The 14,245-nt window shown below is 39.1% G+C and overlaps 1 protein-coding gene across 1 annotated transcript; it reads left to right on the top strand.

Moving 5' to 3' along the window:
- Positions 1–5,774: 5,774 nt before the first annotated feature.
- Positions 5,775–12,258, top strand: LOC108416572 (saxitoxin and tetrodotoxin-binding protein 2-like). The gene is made up of 6 exons (XM_037540405.1): positions 5,775–5,994; positions 6,241–6,383; positions 6,489–6,553; positions 7,605–7,715; positions 11,751–11,855; positions 11,935–12,258. The coding sequence occupies exons 1-6, from the start codon at positions 5,875–5,877 to the stop codon at positions 12,000–12,002; spliced, it is 612 nt and encodes a 203-aa protein (XP_037396302.1). The 5' UTR covers positions 5,775–5,874; the 3' UTR covers positions 12,003–12,258.
- The last annotated feature ends 1,987 nt before the right edge of the window (positions 12,259–14,245 follow it).

Below are 14,245 nucleotides of genomic sequence, written 5' to 3'. Positions count from 1 at the left end.
GATTGTCCTTTGACCACATGTATCACAGCAAAGTAAACAGTGAATAATGATCCATTAGATTTAGGCCTAATGTGAGTCTGGCCACTGCCAAGATGTATTTCATTACATTTTATTACGCACAAATAGTGCATGTACTGCAGAAATAAAACTACATTAACACAGAACCTTCAAAATGACACAGTTCTACAGATAAACAACACCGTTTTACTGTTCTCACAACCACATTTCCATAGTTATACACAAAACTCTGTACACCTCTGGTGAAATGGCATGTTTTGGTGAAGTGAAAATACATTAGCACATCCTCTACAGAGAATAGATTACTACAAGGCACATTCTATATTTTATGTGTTTTTTCCAATATGTTAACCTCACCTGTGCCCACTAAAATGGTCAGAAAAATGTCATATTTAAGTGTATTCTCTGCAGACTGGATTGCCCAGACTTTTGCATATGACTATATATATTTTTGGAAATATTTTACATGCTTAAAAAGTGATTCTTCAATTGATTATTTAGTATAGGCAATGGTTATACATAGAACTGTGACAACTGGTTAAAATTGTGACAGATAGTTATTTGCATAGCTAAAGGTGCAATGTGTAAGATTTATATATTAGCAGAAATGGAATGTAGCACACAAAACCATGGTTTCTTTAGCTAAGGATAAGCTCCTTCATATCTACATAGGCAGCTGGTCCACTTCCAACAGAGGCCGTCATGTTGAACCACCATATTTATACAGTAGCCCAGAGGAGACAAATCAAGCTCTAGCAGAAGCTTAAATACGCTGACTGCCAGTGCTGGCCAGCCATTTTGTGTTGTGAGAAGTTTGAGAACCCAAATATTTTGACAAATTGAGGATTGTACTTATTATTTAGCCCAAGAAAAAGCAAGGGAGGGTGAATCCTTGTCAAAGAAGCATCAAAGAAGTGTCAAAGAAGCAAAAACATGATGGCCGACATATCGCTCCACCAACACCTCCGCTTCACTCACGCCTTGAAATACCTCCATTCACAGCTCCACTCGACTCCACTCACACCGCCTCCACCACACCTTCATTCAATTCCACCCACACCTCTAGTAAACTCCACCTATACCTCAAATTAACCTCACCCACACCTCTCCGCCTATACCTCAAATTAACCCCTCTCACACCTCCAATTAATTCCACTCTGACAGTTATTTCCAAACATATTTCCAATTAACTTTACCCACATTCCCCACATTACTCCTCCACCCATACTACCAATTCACACCTTTCCCATTCTTGTTTAACCTCCCCTACAATCCCTTTAACCCCACCCACATCCCCACATAAGACCCACGACCCTTTTAACTCTACCCACACCTCCACTCAACAGACACGGGTCAAACTCACACCTTTGCACTGTTCACTTTATCAGGCTTTTTCATTGGACTGTCCATGTTTACCATCTATATATAACTTAGAGTTAGTTATATATATTATTATATATTTTTACTATTTATATTTATTTATTGTATTTATATTTATTGCTGTATTTGTTGCTGAACTCTGACCCTTGCACTGTGTGTCTAATGGTCAGTATGAGCAAAATGGTAGGAAAAAGTAATTTACTCAAAGGCCTTAATCAGTCTGCTGTCACTCATGCAATCATTTCTAAAACTATAATATATATATATTAGCTTGTATAGCAGTACAGATTTACTGTCCTCTGAAAAGAACTCAACACAGGCATTAATGTCTAAATAGCTGGCAACACACGTGAGTCCACCTCACAGTGAACATGTCCAAATTGTGCTCAGAGTGTCAATATTTTGTGTGACCACCATTATTATCTAGCACTGCCTTCACCCTCTTGGACATGGAATTCACCAGAGCTGCACAGGTTTCTACTGGAATCCTCTTCCACTCCTCCATGATGACATCACAGAGCTGGTGGATGTTAGACACCTTGCGCTCCTCCTCCTTCACCTTCAGGATGCCCCACAGGTGCTCAGTTGGGTTTAGATCTGGAGACATACTTGGCCAGTCCATCACCTTTACCTTCAGCAAGGCAGCTGTCATCTTAGAGGTGTGTTTGAGTTGGAAAACTGCTGCTTCCCATTCACACCTGAAGCCTTGTAACTCTAATGAGTCACATGACACAAGGGAGGGATCAACGATTGGGCACAATTTGTACATGTTCACTGTTCTGAAAATAGAAGATGACCATTCCAGTAGCATTACCACATGAACTCGGCTCAACACGGAACACTTAACACTTGCTTTTTCAAAATGGTTGGCTAGCTGTGCTCAGTGCCACAGAACCATTCAGTAGGCCGACATAGAAATGTAGCTATTTGCTGATTGGTTCTACGCTTATAGTGCCATCATAGCCTACATTATTTCAAAGCTCAGAACAATTGAATAAGTTCAGCTCACTCACATGCAAGACACAGCACCATATTTCTAAATTGTAGTAAACCAGCTATGGTGCTGAGGGGGCAGCCTATTCGTTGACCATTTCTCTAGGATTCTTAATCCTTGGCTATAACTACAGTGGATATAAAAATTCTACACACCCCTGTTCAAATGCCAGGTTTTTGTGATGTAAAAAATCACAGCAAGACAAATCATTTCACAACTTTTTCCACCTTTAATGTGACCTATAACCTGTACAATGCAAGTGAAAAACAAACAGAAAGCTTAAAAACTTAAAATAACCTGGTTGTATAAATATGTACACCCTTAAACAAATACTTTGTTGCAGCACCTTTGGCTTTTATTACAGCACTCAGTCTTTTTGGGTAGGAGCCTATCAGATTGGCACATCTTGATGTGGCAATATTTGCCCACTCTTCTTTGCAAAACCGCTTCAAATCTGACAGATTGCGTGGGCAACTCCTGCGCACAGCCCTCTTCAGATCACCCCACAGATGTTCGATGGGATTCAGGTCTGGACTCTGGCTGGGCCTTAATCTTATTCCGGTGAAGCCATTCTTTTGTTGATTTAGATGCTTTGGGTCAGAAGGCCGAAGGTTTTGTGCCAACACTGACTGATATTTGGAACTGTTCATAATTCCGTCCACCCTGACTAAGGCCCCAGTTCCAGCTGAATAAAAACAGCCCCAAAGCATGATGCTGCCACCACCATGCTTTACTATAGGTATGGTGTTCTTTTGGTGATGAGCAGTGTTGTTTTTGCGCCAAATATACCTTTTGGAATTATGTCCAAAAAGTTCAACCTTGGTTTCATCAGACCATAACACACGTTCCCACATGCGTTTGGGAGATTTCAGATGTCTTTTTGCAAAATTAAGCTGGGCTTGGATGTTTTTCTTTGAAAGACAAGGCTTCCGTCTTGCCACCCTACCCCATAGCCCAGATATATGAAGAAGACGGGAGATTGTTGTCACATGTACTGCACAGCCAGTACTTGCCAGAAATTCTTGCAGCTCCTTCAGTGTTGCAGTCGGCCTCTTGACAGCCTCCCTGACCAGTTTTCTTCTTGTCTTATTATCAATTTTGGACGGACGTCTTGTTCTTGGTAATGTCACTGTTGTGCCTAGTTTTCTCCACTTGATGATGACGGTCGTCACTGTGTTCCATGGTATATTTAATGACTTAGAAATTCTTTTGGAGCCTTCACCTGACTGATATCTTTGAATAATGAGATCCCTCTGATGCTCTGGCAGCTCTTTGTGGACCATGGCTTGTGCTGGAAGATGTGGCTACAAATTAACATTAACATTACTCCAATTTAACATGAGTTTGAATGTAATTGGTTAAATCTGAACACAACCACACCCCCAGTTATAAACGGGTGTGCAAACTTATGCAACCACATTATCTCAGTTGTTTGTTTTTACTTCCCTGAAAGATTTCTGTTTGTTTTTCACTTGCATTGTACAGGTTATAGGTCACATTAAAGGTAGAAAAAGTTGTGAAATGATTTGTCTTGCTGTCATTTTTTTACATCACAAAAACCTGGCATTTGAACAGGGGTGTGTAGACTTTTTAAATCCACTGTATGTTCACGATGTACAGGATGTGAATTAATATTTATCTTCAAATTGAATGTTCTTTAAATCACAAAAGCAAGCAGCACTTTCTACTGCTCAGTCCTGCGTTAACTCTTCGGCTAAATTTACACGCCTGTTTTTATACAACATCCACAGTCCATGGTGGAAAAACCACGTTTTGTGGCAGAATCAACGAAGACCATGAAATCTGGATAATGGTGTTTTGGGCAGAACACGCTTTGCTGCCTGAGCACAGCCTTATGGTGTAAAACTTTCAGAATTACCCTTGTTTTGCACTGATGTTACACACTAGTGTTGTGTTTATGATGTGTAGCTAGCCAGTGAATTTGATTGATAATCTTTTAACAACTGAATTCATTAACAACCCCCCAACCACACACTTTTAAGTCCTGGGTGGCAGTTTTCTGGCCAACCACCGGATTGCAATACATTAGTGTTAAAGCTGGCGCTGAATGTGTTTTGGCCATTTCAGATAAAACATGGCTACCATATAGACTTCACCTAAACTCTAGTGTTCAACACCTCTATTGATTATAATGCCATTGTCATCATCTTTATAATATCAGTGGGAAAAATACACAGTTACATTTTTAACTGCCTGGTTGGTGCTCTGAAATTATTAAAAGGAATTCAGCATTTGGGGGAAGGTGAGCTCTTCTCACATGTAACAACTAATGCACAAATCTTTCACTTCTGTGATCATCACTATCTAAAATTCATTTCAATTGTTGGTTTTCTAGGAAACCTTTTAGTACATGGTTCTTTAAAGAAGTCACCAGAAAACACCAGAAAATTGAAGTAACCTATTAAAATGCTGGTTAAGCAAAACACAAAAGCATCTGGTTTTGCCAATGTTTTTAGCAATTAAAGCTGCACAACGTTTTGTTGTTGTTGTTATTTTGCTAAAATATGGCACATTTGTGCTGCTGCAAGTCAGTCTGTAATGCCCCGGGTTGGATTGAATTTTGTAGAGGTTTTTCTGATTACGTCACATTAACGTTACACGGACAGGCTCAACAAAAAGGTCTGGCTTGACGTTTAGGCCTCAAATGCAAAATCATCTTTATACTGATGAATATTTGAAAACAATAGTAGATAATTCACTTACATCCTTGAAAAATATGTTCTTCACCAAGTTTTGACCGAGTTCTCTTTGAATACCCTTGCAACAAGTTCGCAATCAACAGATTCTTCCACTCGACGAAGGGGTCTGAAGCATAACCAACATTACGAACTTCTTTTATGCATGTTGAGTGCATTTACATATGTCCACCAGAGGGGTCTCCAAATCTCCAAAACCTATATAGTGTAGCTTTCGTAAAGTGCAGGTAATTAAATTTTTTTAGGGTGTAAAGAAAAACAATAGGAGCCCAAAAATACACTTTCTCAGACAGATATTACTCTACAAGTGTTATAAATATGAATGTAACAAATATGAATGTGCATCCGTCTTTAAACTACAAGAATAAATAAATAAATCAGTAGAAAACTTTAAGCCACATAAATGCTGCTCCTCAAACCTTTAGCTATTACATCTGACCCTGACCTTTACAAGGTGATGTTATGTCCCATGTTGCCTCAATATAGCTTCAGCTGATGTGCAGCTGGTAAGTTGTCAATTAGCTAGTTAAATTCTTTACAGAAGGTCCAGGGTCCAGGAATTTCTAAATTCACAAAATCCCAATATCCCAGCAGAGCTCTGCATGCCGGTAGTGGGTCGACCTCTGGTGCTATTGCATCACTGTGGAAGTGCCACTGCCCTGGACACTCTGTATAAAACTCAGTGTAAAGTGCAGTTGTCCTGTATGCAGTTTAGCAGAAGTATCTGAAGAGGTCAGCTGAAGTATCTAAAAAGCTCTGTCCACCATGGCCACCCTAATCAGCTCTGTCCTGGGTTTTCTTGTCTTGCTGGCCATCAGCCAGGCCGCTGACCCAAGCTGTAAGGATCTCACAAAGCCGCTGGTGCTGGAGGACGACTACAGTTCAGTAAGTCTGCTCTGACGGTTCAATAGACAAAACTAGTTCAGATACAGAGTTACCATCATATTCTCTTTATAATGAAACTGGGATCACTCACTGTGAGTGACAGCATTAGGATTGGCATTTGTTTACTACGTTCAGCTGGAGCTTCTTCATTTCTTACCAGTATTTGACTGTAGAAGCATTCTCCACTCCACTGTAGAAGCAGTGACCATCTTCTTTCCTTCATGTACCTTTGTTGATGTGTTTTAGATGATGGGGAAATGGATCTTCACTGAAGGAATCGCTAATCATCCTTTGTTCACAAACATCTTATTAACAGTGAACAGCTCTTGGGTGGAGTTTGCCCCCAGTTCCCTAAAAGATACTGTGATTCTCAGCCAAGGAAACATGCTGTGAGTCTCGTTATTACTCTAGTGTTTTGGCTTGCTTGAAATCTGTAACTATTATGCCACTATGTTTAAGCTGCATCTGAAATATGTGTCATTTCATCCTCTCAGAAATGGAAAATGTGAATTTACAACCATCAATGCGACTGTGAAAAATAACACATTCTTTGCTACTGGTGAGTCCAAAGTGCACTTATTTTGTGTTTTCACCAGTTAATGATGTGCTGAGAACAAAAGGTGTCAATTTTTTGTGATTCTGATGTCCCAGCTGTCCATTGTACCATCTGTCCCAAATCATTTTGTTTGTTACTGCCCCACCCTGCACTCAGTTTCTCAGATAAACCTGTCTGGAATCTGTGTAATGCTGTAGAACATGAGTTTCCTCAATTTCTTTTAGGTCAGATCAAGTTCAAATTTAAAGGTAACTGATCTCACAGCTGTTTTGATCTAGCTTACTTCATTGCAGTGACTCTTCAAGGGTTCTTTAGTAAAGACAAAGATTCTATAGAACCATGAGAACTCAAAGTACCATTTGCATGGTGAAATTGTTCTTCAGCTTAATGGAGAATGTGTTGGACATGCAAAATTGTTCTATGTAGCATCGGACATAGAGCGGGCCTAACATGTAGATGCTTATTGTATAATAAACCTTAGTGCATAATAAGCCTGGGATTTTGAGGAGTTTATTTCAGACATCTTTGATTGGTGGGATCAGGTAGGTGTAGGATGGAACCGACAGCACAGTAGATATCCAGGACCAGGGTTAGTGACCACGGCTGTAGGGGAAAATCAGCAATAGAGAAGTTTAACAAGGGCCCAACAAAAATCATGCAATTTCAGTTTATAATAATTGTTCTAATTTAGTTGCAGAACTAAAACAAATGTGTTGGATGAATTTATGACTTCACTACTCTGAGTTACCTAAACAAAAGCTGTGAAATCAGTCAAGTTGACCTGGCTTACACTTTGAATTAAACCAAGTCAAGAGGCTTTCATTGTCATTCCATCTATGTATAAATACACAGTGGAGAGAAATTACCTTCCTGTGAAAACAGTGTTAACAGTTTTTTCTTTGGCAGTTAGGTTCTTCGGCCTGAAATGACGAAAAAATGCATTTCATTACCATTTTAGAAGCTTAGTCAAACCACTAAGTCACATCTAGTTGTTTTTGCACATGTGATTCTTCCTTATATCCTCCACTTAGAAGGCTGATCTGTGTGTTCACAGAAAAAGAGATCACGTCAGAGGGCGATTTCCTGCCATCGTGTTCTGGGTGTCTCACTATGCACTTCACCAGTCAGATAAATAGCACAACCATCAACACGCTCTACCTCTTCAGTAAGTCACTTCACTCTTTTTCACTACAGTGATTCATTGCTCAGCTATTTAGGTGATTGTTCAGCTGTAAGACACTGACAAAGTCAGAAGTGAAACGTCTGATCAAAACTACAGTAAAACCACAGCTTCAGGTTATCAGGTTATGTGCAGTTCAGTGGCTCTTTACTGAATGAGAAAGAAAGTAGAAAGCAGAACACGACATGAGGCAAAAAGGGCTGAAAGCCTGAGAAACCAAGCAGATACCAGCTCAGAAACTTAATTGATAGATAAGAGATTTTGCAAACCACAGAAAACAAAGTGCCAATACACCGATCAATCATAACATTATGACAACCTCCTTGTTTCTATGTTCTTTGTCCATTTTATCAGCTCCACTTACTTTGTAGTTCTACAATTACAGACTGTAGTCCATCTGTTTCTCTCATACTTTGTTAGCCTTCTTTTACCCTGTTCTTCAGTGGTTAGTACCCCATGGACCCTCACAGAGCAGGTACTGTTTGGGTGGTGGATTTTTCTCAGTCCTGCAGTAACACTGACATGGTGGTGGTGTGTTAGTGTGTGTTGTGCTGTGGATCAAACACAGCAGTGCTGCTGGAGTTTTTAAACACCGTGTCCACTCACTGTCCACTCTATTAGACCTACATTCTCAGTTCAACTCAGTTCAGCTCATCTGCTGCTTTGTGTTGGTCGTCCTGTAGTACCTTACTCAGTGGTCATAGGACGCTGCCCACAGGACACTGTTGGCTGGATATTTTTGGTTGGTGGACTATTCTTAGTCCAGCAGTGACACTGAGGCGTTTAAAAACTCCAGCATCACTGCTGTCCACTCAGACCAGCACAACACACACTAACACACCACCACCATGTGAGTATTACTGCTGTGCTGAGAATGATCCACCACCCAAGTAGTACCTGCTCTGTGGGGGTCCATGAGGGTCCTGACCACTGAAGAACAGGGTAAAAGGGGGCTAACAAAGTATCAGAGAAACAGATGAACTACAGTCTGTAACTGTAGAACTACAAAGTGCACCTATATAGTAAGTGGAGCTGATAAAGTGGACAATGAGCGCAGAAACAAGGAGGTGGTCATAATGTTATGTCTGATTGGTGTAAGTCTGTGATCAGAAGCAGGTGATGAAAGTGGAGAACTGGAGGAGCTGGTGGTTAGTAGAGTGCTGGAGGGAGCAAGGAGGAGTGGCTTGAGGAACAGCACAATATTAACTGAGCATGTTTCAAATCACACCCAATGAATTATATTGTTATATATTGTCGGGCTTTTATAAGAATTTATTGAATTTATTATGGCTGCACAATTTGGGAGAAATATCTAATATCTAATTTTTTTTGGACCAATATTGTGACTTTGATTTAAATTATTTTAATAAATTAAGGTCTCATTTTTTTTGACTGTGAATATGTGAATATGAACTTTCTGAGTGCTGTCCCCACCAGTTGCATGCCTTCAAATTTCAATATAATATGATTAATCTTTCATGAATTAGAATTTATTAGAATACATTTCACTGCATTAGATATTTTTTTTATGTAGGACTCTGCCGTCATTCCTAGATTCACATTGGTCTTAAGGCCTGCATTTCTACAGGTTATTAGTATATAACACAGTGACCCTCAGACTAATAGATTAAGGTCCATAATGAAGACAACAGCAAGAAGAATAACAATATTGTTTTGCAGTGCTTGTTTAAAATCACCAGTTAGCCTCTTATCCAGTGAGGCAGTATTAGAGCAAAGGGACCAATCAAACAGCTGCAGCCGGGCAGCTCCTGTCTTTTCTTGGTCCTGTTTTTTTAATGTAGCCACAGGGGGTCACTGCACACTTCATTACTTTTAGTACTTATTAAGGAAGAACAGGCTGGTCAGTTGACTCAGGACTGGCCAAAGTTGGCTTTGATCCACGAGGAAGTTGAAGTAACCCCACTCCCCTCTTCCAATTAGATTTAACAGTGTTGTAGTCAAGACCTCCAGAGGTGAGTCTGAGTAAAAAAAAAAGGGTCACATCGAGTCTGAATCAAGACCAAAGCTTTGTCGTAGTTGATTCATTATTATTCATCAAACATGACATACATTGATAAATAATATTACATGCTACAATATATTTGAGAAAATATAAGATTAAATAATACTAACTGATTATTATTACGTTAAAATCTGAGTCCGAAATTGCACTGTAACGTTTGGAAGCAAATGATTGTGAGTTTCCTCTCTGTAACTTCTCTAAAACGTATTTAGAATTACCAGCTCAAGTTGACTGAATATAAACCAAACAACATTCATCCATTTTTATTATTAAGTGAAAACACAGGAATGCTAATATTCTGATCTGGGATGTTTTAAAACAAATTTTATTTAAACATGTGGAGAAATGTTTTGTTCTGCTTGAAGGTTTAATTGATGCTCTGTTAAGACTCCAACACTATTATGTAATTATATGATTTGCCTTTCTAGTATTTTTTCCTTATTTTATTGAATATTATTTAGTAACAAAATATGCTATAGTGTTTTAAAATACACTTTTAAAAAGTTTTTATGATGATCCTGACACAAAGCAAAAAAGAAAACTAGATAAAATATAAAAAATAAAAATACTAGATAAATAAATAAAATAAAAATAAAAAAAATAAAATACTAGAAATCTAGAAAAGGTAAAAAAAACAAGCTCAATCTAAAAAACAAACAGTACATCACCATGTTATACAACCATCTATACAACCAAAAGTTAGGACGCTGTGCAAAATGTAAATAAAAACAAAATTCAATTATATGTAAATGATTAAAACCCTATATGTCATTGAAAAGGACAACATACCTTAAACTGAGAAGTTTTGTTTTCTTTTTAAAAATACCCATTTTGAATTTGATGCCAACAACAAATTCCAAAAAAGTTGGGATGGGGCAAAAAGAGGAAGAGTTGTGTAATGCTAAATTGTTCATTGGCAACGGGTCAGTAACATGATTTTTTCATATAAAAGCATCCCAGAGAGGCTAAATCTTTCAGAAGTAAAGATGGAGAGGAATTCACAACTCTGTAAAAGACTGCAGAAAAATAGTGCAACAATTCAAGAATAATATTTCTCAACATAAAACAGCAAAGAACTTTTGCTTTTCATCACCTGTGGTATATAATATCATTAAAAGATTCAGAGAATCTGGAGAAATCTGAGTATGCAAGGGACAAGACCAAAAAACAGTATTTGCAGGCCATGATCCTTGGCCCCTCAGACAGCACTGTACTAAAACCAGACGTGTTTGTATAGTAGAAATCACTGCATGGGCTCAGAAACACTTCTGCATCCACAAATGCAAGTTAAAACTCTGAAACGCAAACAAGAAACCATATATAAACAGGATCCAGAAACGCTGCCACCTTCTCTGGGCCTGAGCTCATTTAAAATGAACTGAGGGGAAGTGGAAAAGTGTCCTGTGTCAAAAAGTCACAGTTCAAAAAGCCAGTATACATGTTGGTATTGGGAGGTATTAGTGCACATGGCATTGGTAATGTCTACATCAGTGAAGGCACTATTAATGCTGAATGATAGAAGTTTTGGCAACATATGCTGCCATGCTGATGACGTCTTTTTCAGAGAAGGCCTTGCTTATTTCAGCAAGACAATGTAAAACCACATTCTGCATGTATTACAACAGCATTGTTCTGTTTATGAGGTTGAACGTGTGTGTGGATCTTAAAGAATAGGCAGTTACTATATACACCAACCAAGAGGACATTTGCACAGTCTCAGGGCAAGGAGGGTTGAAGAGGCTAAGGTCTCCTTGTGAATAGTGTTATTGTCCAGCCACTATGTTCAGAGTATGTTAGGTGACAGGGACTGTCATGTTGATGTCTTAAATTTGTGCATGGTTTGGAGGGCCACTCTGGAAGTTATTGTGGCAGCAAGTCTGTTCAAGAGAGTGTGAAGCGGTGTGCGTGTGTGTGTATAGGTGTGTGTGTGTGTGTGTGTGTATATATATATATGTATAATGTAAATATGATGTGTAATGATGTTTGTGATTTTGCAGCAAAGGCACCCAAAGCATCCAAGTCAGACATGGATCAGTACTGGAAACAAGCTGAATGTCTTGGCTTCAAAAAAGAACCACAGTTCTCCTACGATGGTGTAAAAGGTCAGTTTGGACTATTCAGAACATAATAAATGAAGAATAATAGAGTAATTAACTGATTTTGCTTTTTTTCTCATTTCAGAATTCTGCCAAGAGGAAAAGAACAATTCATCCAAAGAACCCAAACCTGAGGATAAAAACAACGAATAGTTAATATTATCTAATTGTATATAATTGATTTTTTAAACCTGATAATGCTGTATTTGGCTCTGCTGAGCCTGAGTGTCCTTTGACCAAATGTTATGCAATATCAGCAGCAAACAGAGAATAATGATTAATGAGATTTAATGATTTAAAGTGTATCTGGCAACACTAAAAACCATAGATGTTCATAGTTCTTGTATTTCAGTATGTAGTATGTATACTGTACTGCTTAAAAACAACTGAATAAATTTTTTTCAAAACAGTGCAGTTCTCTAAAGTAAAGGCACATTTTCATCATATTCACAGGTCACAATAATTCTTTAGGTCAACCACTTTTTAACACTTATAACAACCACACATATTAACACACACATGTTCCATTAACAGCTTTTGACAGATCATGCAGTGTCCTCTTTCTGAGGCAAGTAATCAGAGCAAGGGTTTCATAAAACTGCTAAAGCTGGACAGTCACCACAGTTCAATGGTCTCCCTTGTAATTGCTAAGGTGTTGCTTGGTCATTGCTGTGGTATCTCAGGTGGTTGCTATATTATCTCAAGTGTTTGCTTAGATGTGGCTAGGTCATTGCTATGGTTTCCTAGATGGTTGCTAAGGTGTTGCTAGGCCATTGCTTCGTTATTATTTGAGATGGTTGCTAAGCCATTTCTATGTGTTCTATGCTAGGCCATTTCAACGTGGACTGGATGATCCATGTAAACACTTCCTCCTGCTGTTTTGCTACTGAATTTCTTCAGCTATTGGATTGTTTCAACCTTAGCCAGCTTATTGATGTTTCCCACACATGTTAGGGGACATACTCTAGACTTGGTCATCACTGGCTCTTCTGTTGTTACTAATCTGACTGTGTATGACCTGGGTGTATCTGACCATAAGGTTGTGTCCATGGAAATACCACAATCAGTGTCTTTCACGTCAAAGTGGGAAATTAGTTTCAGGAACCTGGAAAATATTAATCAAGAGTCTATGATAAAGGATTTACAACATCTCCTTAAAGCAAATCCATCATCAGCCAATGCTGCAGTGGACTTGTATAACAGAACCTTAAGCAGTGTTCTGGATTGTCATGCTCCTGTCAAATCTAGAGTGGTCACTTTCTCTCGATCTGCTCCCTGGTTCTGTAAAAATCTATGGAAAATGAAGATAGCTGGTCGTGTTCCTGAGAGACGTTATAAAGCTTCCGGGCTCACTGTTCACAGGATCGCCTATTGTGAGCATCAGAAGTGTCTCGCTCGCAATATTACTCCAAAATTATTACAAATGGAATGGGAAATTCCAAACAGTTGTTTTCAACAATAAATCTCCTCCTCAAACCCCAAGCTCTCCTGTCACTTAAAACCACACATGAGCAGTGTGATGAATTTCTGACTTTCTTCTCAAAGAAAATTGACACAATTTGCGGTGCATTATCAACCTCTTCCACCATACCTGTTCAGGTTGCTTCGTTACAGTCTCAGGTCTCTGAGCCTCTGGGCTGCTTCCCTGTAGTCTCACAAAGAGAGATTGAAGACACAATCAGAAGCACAAACTCTTCCACCTGTAATCTGGATCCCTTTCCCACAGCCATGGTGAAAGCCAACATCGCCATTATTAGTCCTCTGATTACTACCGCAGTAAATCACTCTCTCCAAACTGGTCAAGTTCCTATTGCTCTAAAAACTGCTATAATTAAACCACGGCTAAAAAAATTCTCCCTCAGACCTGATGTCATTGGAAAATACAGGCCAATCTCAAACCTCCCTTTCCTCTCCAAGTTGTTGGAGAAAACAGTTGCAGCCTGTCTTCTGGATCATCTCAGGCATAATGATCTTTTTGAGAAGTTCCAATCAGGTTTCCGCTCTGCCCACAGCACTGAAACTGTTACAAATGACCTATTAATGACAGCAGATACTGGCTCCCCTTCACTTCTTGTCCTCCTGGATCTGTCTGCAGCATTTGACACTGTTGACCATGGCATATTTCTGAACAGGATCTGTTGCATCATTGGCATCAAAGACACTGTATTGGACTGGTTTAAATCGTATCTAATGGACAGAACAGAATTTGTTGAGCTTGGGAAAGCCAGATCTCAGACTCACTCAGTGACCTGTGGAGTTCCTCAGGGATCAGTCCTTGGCCCCATCAATTTTATTCTGTATTTATTGCCACTGGGCAATGTTATCAGACGCTATGGAATTTCTTTTCATTGCTATGCTGATGACCTACAACTTTGCCTGAAAGTTGGCTCTTCACC

This window comes from Pygocentrus nattereri, chromosome 8 (assembly GCF_015220715.1).
Source record: "Pygocentrus nattereri isolate fPygNat1 chromosome 8, fPygNat1.pri, whole genome shotgun sequence".
Lineage (NCBI taxonomy): Eukaryota > Metazoa > Chordata > Actinopteri > Characiformes > Serrasalmidae > Pygocentrus > Pygocentrus nattereri.
The sequence above is the reverse complement of the archived record's forward strand: the minus strand, read 5'-3'. Positions and strand labels throughout refer to the sequence as shown.